General features: G+C 39.6%; 1 protein-coding gene across 1 annotated transcript; it reads left to right on the plus strand.

Annotated features, from left to right (window-relative positions):
- Positions 1-4,626: 4,626 nt before the first annotated feature.
- ccl20a.3 (chemokine (C-C motif) ligand 20a, duplicate 3) lies at positions 4,627-5,643 on the plus strand. Its single transcript, XM_050032895.1, has 4 exons — positions 4,627-4,792; positions 4,919-5,027; positions 5,139-5,213; positions 5,335-5,643. Exons 1-4 carry the CDS (start codon positions 4,717-4,719, stop codon positions 5,381-5,383), a joined length of 309 nt encoding a protein of 102 aa, XP_049888852.1. The 5' UTR covers positions 4,627-4,716; the 3' UTR covers positions 5,384-5,643.
- The last annotated feature ends 3,350 nt before the right edge of the window (positions 5,644-8,993 follow it).

Below are 8,993 nucleotides of genomic sequence, written 5' to 3' on the forward strand. Positions count from 1 at the left end.
TGTTTTTTTAATAGTTTTAGTCGAGTAGCATCTTGAATGTAGTATTTTAATAGAGTGTTTTTGTGTTGCGGTATCGCTACTTTCATTTAAGCACATCTGAGTACGTGCTGTAAGGGTCGTCTTATTTAGATCGTTATCTATTTCTCAAGAGATCCGAAAACAAGATGTATACAAGGTGCAAAACAACATTGTCAGCAACCCTAAACCATACCTCAAGACATAACATCCTGCTGACCTGTATAACAACAGCAAATGTCAGTAGATTGACTGGGGAGTGCTACTTCACGAATGCAGTATTAAAAAACAGGTGCTGTTCACATCCAAGGACGTATGAGACCAAAACAGAAAGGAGAGGTTAGGCTTCTGCTTTGCTTTGTGATAAATAAATCACAACAAAAAAATACAGAGGCACACTGCTTTGCAAAAATGAAAAAGCCTAAAGCCTACACGTATTTCACCTCACAGTCTTCATGAGGGCATGTAAAAACAAGTGGCAGCTCACAGTAGTCCAAGGCTGGCGTCAGCTGCCAGGCAATCATTTATTATGAGCTTTTTAATGTTTGCAAAGCAGTGTGCCCTGGTATTTTGCTATTATGACTCGCTGATCGCAAAACAGAGTACAAGTCTAACCTCTCTCTTCTAACCTGCTGACCTTGTTGCTGCTTACAGACACCATTAGGGCCCCCAAGTGAGGGCCAGGAGGGCAATGACCACCCTGATACAAAAGTTGGCCCCCCTGGTGAAAATAACTGGAATCTGACATTATCGTCTTTGAGAGGCTGCGTTTTGGTGGTATCTTGTTTAACTAGACAACCTAAGGCATCCATTGATAACAACCATGTCGGCATAGTTTCTTGCAACATATTCTCACTCCGACCTCATCACATATGGACGTTTGGTCATGGACTTTCCACCTCGACATATGACATGCAAGGTACCCTGGGTGCGTTGGTTGTTGACGTTCTGGGACGCCGTGTCACAAACATAGTCTATTTTCAAAGTACACTTCCGTTTTTACAGGAAGTGTACAGTTTGCATACAGTCTCTTTCAAAATATGTCGGTACAACACCACAAATTGACGTGTTTTTTCTTTCAACAACAAATGCACATGGTTGGATTTAGGAAAAAAGTACAGGGTTTGGCTTTACAATCATACAGGGGGTGAACATCGGCCAGGTGAAAGTCAATGATCCCGCACACCCGCCCTGCCACTGTAACTTTCATTGTTGTCCTGCCATGTTTCCCCCTGACGATAACGAGAATGGCTGCGTATCATCTCAATGTGAAAGGACGACTTTTTTTCGTCAGTGTCTGACGCCAGGAGTCACAGACCAAGAGCCGGTTTTCAACGACTTTGGAGAGAGACCGGGTTGTTCGTTTAGAAGGGGGTTATATAACGCTCCAAAGTTAGGCAAAATTTATTTGATCAATGCTGCCTAGTTTGACGGTTTGACCGCAGTTTATAAGCAGCTCAAAGTGTAGAGCGTGGTCATCCACATATCGGAAGATCGGCGGTAGTAGCAGGTGGTACCTTGTATGGTAGCCTCGGCCACCAGTGTTTGGATGTGTGTGAATGGGTGAATGTGACATGTGTCTGAGTGGTCGGAAGACTAGAAATGTGTTATACAAGTACAGTCCATTAACCATGTACTTCTTTCAGAATATATTGACAGTTTCAGTAAACTTTTTATCTGAGTTACCAACTCCATTTTTTCCATCCATACACACATCCATTTCCGAAGTCAGGTCGCCTGGGGCAGCAGGCCTAGCAAAGCACCCCAGCAATGCTTTCCAGTTCCTCCTGGGGGACCCCGAGGTGTTGTAATCCCTCTCGGTCTGCCCCGGGGCCTCCAACAAGTGGGACATACCCGGAATACCTCTAATGGGAGGCGCCCAGGAGGCATCCTGATCAGATGCCCCAGTAGAAAAGGGGTCCGTTGAACCACCTCAACTGACCCCTTTTGACGTGATGGAGCCACATCTCTACTCCGAACTCCCTCCAGATGTCTTAGCTCCTTACCCTATCTCTAGGCTGAGCCCTGCCACACTTCTGAGAAAACTTATTTTGGCCGCAAAGTTACCAACTGTAGCTTTTATAAAAGTTGAATTTAATTTAGCTGCTTCAGTTTCAGGATCCAGGTATTGTGCTTGCCGGCTCACTGTCACACTGTCACACTGCTATGGCTTGGTGGGACAAATGTAACAGAACAATTGTTAATACTAGTAACGTGCTTTTCCTGCTATAACAGGTCAAAATGTGTGCTTAAGCAACTTCTTATAAGCAAAAGGGTCCTAAAGAAAAGTTCTGAATGTTCACTATGGTTTCTACTGTTCTCAGTGGTTTGAAGTGGGCAGTGAAAAAAGCATCTTGAAAGTTCACAGCTGAGCTGTCTGCCTAAACCCCCTTCATCTTTCTGTGAGTAGGTGTCGTTTGATGTCTAGTTCTCACACCTGGTTTCCTAAAATATCCTTTTACTTAAAAGGATAGACTCACTCACTATTAAAGTTTGTTTTAAAGCAAACCCCCGTGCCTTTATGTACACAGAAAGAGCTTTTTCCTTTCCTATAATAGACTGTACCTTCGGAAGACACCCACTTAATTTAACTCCAACTGCCGAAACTTTGTACTAACTTTAGCTGAATAAGAACTGTGGGTGTTGTCATTTACATTTGAGTCACACTGGACAGGGATCACTTCACGTCTCGTCTGAACAGACGAACCAACAGTGACCCATAACTTTTATGAACATACGATTATTGTTTTAAGATTTATCTCACTGCTGAGGGACATCAGAGACAATATCTAAGTAGAATTATAAAGCTGTAAGTTATAAAAAGGCACGGTGCAGGAAATCAGAGATGTATTTCAAACACGTGTGGTTTTGCTGGAAAGTTTGAGATGCACAATTAAGCAGGCATTAAGTGTTTCATGACCTATTTCAGCACTCCCCCTGCACTTTTTCCCCCTTCGATGCACGGTTCTTGAGTATATATAAGTGTTCCTCTGACCTAGAAAACAAACCTCCGTACAACCTCAAAGCAACCTACTTAAAAGGGGCAAACATTTTAACATCCTCTCTAAATACACTGCTCAAAAAAAATTAAGGCAACACTTAAATCACACATTAGGTCTTGACGAGCGAACTATTCAAGTTGAAAATCTTTACTGATGTACGTTGTTGAGAACAAAATGACGTAACAACAGTCAGTGGAAACCAAAATCCAACTTGCATGAATTTGATTAGAACAACTCATAATGTGACTCAGTAGTGTGTGTGGCCCCTGCGTGCCTGTATGCGCTCCTGATGCTGGGCGCTGTGCTGCTGGGCTGTGAGCACAGGTCCCACTAGAGGACATCGGGCTCTCATGGAGGCTGTTTCTGACAGTCTGGTCAGAAACATGCACACCAGTAGGCTGCTGGAAGTAATTTTGTACGACTCTGGCAGTGCTCCTCCTGTTCCTCCTCGCACAAAGGAGTAGATACCAGTCCTGCTGCTGGGTTGATGCCCTTCTACGGCCCTGTCCAGGTCTCCTCATGTAACAGCCGGCCTCCTGGTATCTCCTCCCTGCTCTTGAGACCTTGCTGGGAGACACAGCAAACCTTCTTGCGCCTGCATGTATGGATGTGCCATCCTGGAGGAGCTGGACTACCTGTGCAACCTGATAGGGCTGATGGTACTGCCTCGGACACTAGCAGAACACTAAACTAGAGAAGAATCAGTCAGGAAGGATAAAGAGAGAGCAACTGTCTGTGTCCACAACATGTAAAACCATTCTCTTTTTGGGGTTGTCTTGCTTTTGCATCTCCATTGAATCTGTTGTCACTTTAATTTGCACCAAAGCAGTTGAAACTGATTCACAGTCACATATGCTTCCTAAATGGACAGACTGATATCCCTGAACTTTAACTGGACTTGGTGTTATACTGTGACTATTAAGTGTTTTTTGAGCAGTGTATATACTGCCCTTAACTGCACTGTGTTCATGGTGAGAGTCACTTAGAGAGGAGCCGCACCTGTGTAACTTCCCATGTTGCACTCGCTCTTTAGCGCTCTTTGTTGTATCAAGGTGTGGTGATGGAAAGACCGAACATGTGTGACCTAACACCCAGAATATTTATCTATTGCAGTGGTTTGTAATTAAAAGTTAAATTCTTTTTTTTTATACTTTATATTTTCATATTTTGTCAGAGTGCCAGTGAGTTTCTGCTCCATTCTGCTGGATTCATATCCATCATGTTATTGTGCTGAACCAAAATTCAGCAACATTATTTTACTTATATACAACACTGAATCATCAGTCTGGTTGTTTTTATTTCTTCCTCTGAAACTCAACCTTTAAACACAAATTTTTAGACATTTTTTCCTACTTGGAGTTTTTCCTATTCCTATCATGTGTTTAATACTAAACATGCACCCACACAAACAATCAGCACTTCATCTTATTTACAGGTGACTAACAATAGGGCTACTATGTGTGTGTTTGTGTGTGATATTCCCCCACATCTTCCCCTTTTTTATCTTCCATTAGGAAAAGTGATTGGGGATTTTTGCGGTGATGCAACTTGAAGTAGAGTGGAAGTTTCCTGCTGCTCTGAAGAGTATAAAGGCAGCAGTGATCGACAGCTCAGTCAGCACAACCCTCTCTGACTCCACCTGAAGACAGACGAAACAACAGCTCAGCTCAGAGTCTCCGCTGCCAACAAAGAGGACGACATGGTGTCAATGAAACTTGCAGTGACAGTGTTCACGCTGCTCGCAGTGTGTCTGCTGGCCACAGATGCGTCTTCAGGTGTGTACTGTTTTTTCTATCTTTCTTTTTATTGCTGGTTTGTTATTTAAGTTCAATGCATCAAATCTGGTTTGTAATAGATATTTACTTTTTCTCTTCTTGTCTAATTATCTTTTCTTTCCACAGTGTATCATGGATGTTGCCGAAGTTACACGAAAACCAAAATACCATTTATTAAAATCAAAGGGTATTCGCTCCAGACCACCACAGAGCATTGTCCCATCAGTGCCATCATGTAAGTATCTCTTCCCTCTCAACCGCAGCATACATAACACATGACACATAACATTATTGTTTATCATATATGTATAAATATTCATTCTGTTTCTTTCATTTTAATTGATAGTTTCATCACAAAGAAGGGCAAAGCCTGCACCAATCCTGCTCTCCCATGGGTGATGGACTATGTCAACCGTTTAAGGTGAGATTTTAAGCAATGAAATTGTGCAACATAACTTTAAAAAACATCATAATTCTGCAGGTTTTGACTTATTTTCTCAAGAGTACGGCTAAAATTACAACTTGATGTATTGTCATTGCAGGAATAAAGCACAAATGGTTCACATCAAGACCTCCCTCGAACATGAGTGAAGTTATTCTGCTTTTCAAAGAAGAGACCAAACTTCAGCTTCACCTGTTATCCAGTAACCAATGATGTTTCACAGTTTAATAATTCAGCAGACTCCTGTTTGAAGATGGTTCAACAACTGGAACTTGTCACGCAATATAGGCATCAGCTCAGTTGTAAGAGCATTGCATAGAAGTATTTTTGTATTCTTTGTTTTTCTAAAATGTTGTATTTGTACATGTTGTAATATAGACTCATTAAAGTTTTGTAAAAAAAAAAAAAAAAAATGTGGCAGGTGTCTTAATGAAAACACTCCTCTGTGTGTGTTGCTCAGACTGAGCAGCTGACATTACTACACGTGTTTGCTTCCCTGCATAACAGCTTTTATCTTAACTTCCTTGTTTGTTCTGTCACGGTGAGAAATTCCAGCTCTGGAGGTTTTGTGTCCCACGATCAAATCGTGGCTAATAGTTAAACACAATGTGGTGGAAGTCCTGTGACATCAGCAAGAGGAAGTCATGGGAGCTTTTTGTCCGAGGCACGCAGCAGAACAGGTATTTCCATGTTGACACAAATGCTGACATCAGCTGTAGTGAAGTGAAGTGCTCTTTGATTTATAGGTCACAGGGCAGTGATTTCCTGCAGCAACAAATACTGCTGTAAAAACAAGAGTGTGTCTTTGAACTTAGCAGCCTTATTATGAAATCATCTAGCAGCTAATACACAATGAAATAAAACACAGATAGAGTATCTGAAATTTAGTTTCATATCAATATCTTTATATTTCTCATTATAATAATATGATTAATAGATTCTGTTCTCCACTATTTTGAAACTTTCTATTTTGATTTATCTTGTTGTTCTTCTGTCAGTCAGTAAAAGTGTCATATAAACAGAGATAGGCAGTATTTCATTTAAACATGTTTAAAATACTTATTTGTGTATTTTGTATTTTGTTGGACAGATAAGATTACTATGTAATTTGTAACAAAACACTATAAGCTTGTATTTGTGTACCTGAAATACTTGAAATACATTATCTTATTCTAAAATAAGACACATTTATATCCCTGGGTTAAGATGACATGGAATGTGGTGACAGAGACATGTGCTTGTTTTTCTTGAGGCCACTAGTTTGAATAGTTGTTGTTTTATTGTGGATTTCTATATTATATGTTGTATTTTTTGCATTTTAAATGTGGTTTGATTGGCTGCTACCTCGGCCAGGTCTCTCGTGGTAAAGAGATTTTCAGTCTTAATGGGACTTCCTGGTTAAATAAAGGTTAAATACAGAAATTAGAAATTAACAATTGTAGAAAATAATCCTGAATTTACAGCCTCCAACCTCCAAGTAATCCTAAATGGCCTTTTCAAATCTATGATGTAGGAAACTGGCAGGGGGGGTTAAGGTCAGACTCATATTGAGGCTAATAAATGCCTAAAGTGTGATGACATCAGTTTGTATAGAATGCATTTTGGTATTTTCAAATTAGAAATTACTTGTATTTTCATAAAATATCTTTTCTCATTCCCATATTTTGTATTTTATTTTAATACACTTGATGAGCAAGTATTTGTAACAAGATATTATCTGATGTATTTGTGTCCATCTCTGCATAAAAATATACAAAACCAAAACCAGTGTTACAAGCATGGACACATTTTTAAATCAAATATGACCTTAATAAAGTAGATCCACAATACATGGTAAATGGACTGCACTTGTATAGGGCTTTTCTCATCTTCCAACTACTCAAAGCGATTTTACACTACATGTCACATTCACCCATTCACACACACAGTCACACACAGGTGGCCGAGGCTACCATACAAGGAGCCACCTGCTACTCACTTGCACTCACACACCGATGTAACAGCCATCAGGAGCAATTTGGGGTTCAGTATCTTGAGGAGCCGAGTTAAAATTAAAATTAAATAAAACATTAAAGTAAAAAAATAATAATAATAAATTTAACTAAAAAAATAAAAATAAAATACAGTAAAAAATAAAATTAGAATTAAAAAATAAAATAGGTTTTACTGTGAAAACTAGTAATGAGCTGTCTAGGGGCTGCAGCTGGTGATTATTTTATTATCAACTAATCTGCACATTATTTTCACAATTGATTAATTTATTAATCATTTAGGCAAGGCAAAGCAAATTTATTCGTATTGCACATTTCATACCCAAACTGCTTCACAGATTAGTCAAGTCAAAGTTAACTGTAGCACAGTCATGAAGCATGCCTCAAAGGGCTGTACAAAATGTTATTTCAAGTCCAGTATCACAATTTGCCTCAGGTGGTTTTAAAGCACACAACATCCCTCTGTCCCCGGATCGTCTCAGTGGATACGGAAAAACATCTTCCAGAAACCCTTTAATGGGAAAATGCTCACTATGTTCACTGTCATTTCCACATTACAGAATGAACGATCCTCTTATACATGAAGTCGTGTTAAAGCTCTTTGAACCGCATCACTCAAAGAGGGGCCTGATTTCACGATTCTATAAAACAACCATGGACGGCTCCCAGATCTCCTCAGCAATGAAGAGACTTGCACGGTGTGAGGACTTAAATAGCAAAATCTCGGTCGAGGACTGGCAGACAATCTGCTTGCAAACACGGTCCATAAACACCCATTTTTAATGACTCCAATATAAGTGGATAATGAGAATATATGTAACTCCAACCATGTTAAATAAATCCAATCCCAGTACTCCTGACATATGTGATAAATGTGGAATAAAGGGCACGCTGTTTCATTGCTTATTGGGCTGCAGGTTTTCTGGATAGAGGTTTTGGATATCCTTTCACATGTCAGAGGTGTTAAGTTGTCTGTATGCCCCAAACTCAACTTGATTTATATTGCACCTTTCATACAAAACATGCAGCCCAAAGTGCTTCACATGGCAAAACTGAAATGACACAGACACAAGACAATAAAATATCAAAAAAATCAAACCAACCAAAACAGAACAAACTAACAAATAAGATGATTAAAACTCCATAGAATAAAAAGAGAGGAAATAAATAGATAAAATAGAATAAAAATGAACAGGGGAGATAAAAGAAGGTAAAAACTTTTTAAAATTTAAAAATCAAGACTGTGATGTTACTCCACATTAAAAAGATTATTAATTTAGCCTGGCTCACTGGACTGTCACACTTTGTTGCCCTAGAAAAACTTACTTTTAAGATTAAGGGAAAATATTCTACTTTTGAGAAGCTAAGGGGACATTTTAAGACATTTCTACTTGTCTTAATCTCTTGAATGCAACATAATTATGTGCATTTTTTCCCTCTTTCTTCCCCTTAGACTGTCAAGACTTGTATAGGCAGCATTTCACATTTGAACACTAGGTGGCGGTAGTATCACTTCCCAGAGGAGGTGCTGTGAAATGATGTTTCAGCAACACTTTGAGTAGTTTTGCTGTTTCAGTGTTGTTTCTGAGCATGACAGAAAATGTTTTCATCACGCAGCATGTCTAATGTCCAGCGCTGGATCACATGATGACAAGGACATTTTAGCTGCAGCACTTTCTCCTTCTCTTTTTGCACAGCTGGGCTTGTCCTGTGTGGATTTCAGCTCTTTGAAACACAACTTTATGACTTTAAGATGGTAAAAAAAATG

The sequence above is a fragment of the Epinephelus moara genome, chromosome 21 (genome assembly GCF_006386435.1).
Source record: "Epinephelus moara isolate mb chromosome 21, YSFRI_EMoa_1.0, whole genome shotgun sequence".
In the NCBI taxonomy this organism is placed as follows: Eukaryota; Metazoa; Chordata; class Actinopteri; order Perciformes; family Serranidae; genus Epinephelus; species Epinephelus moara.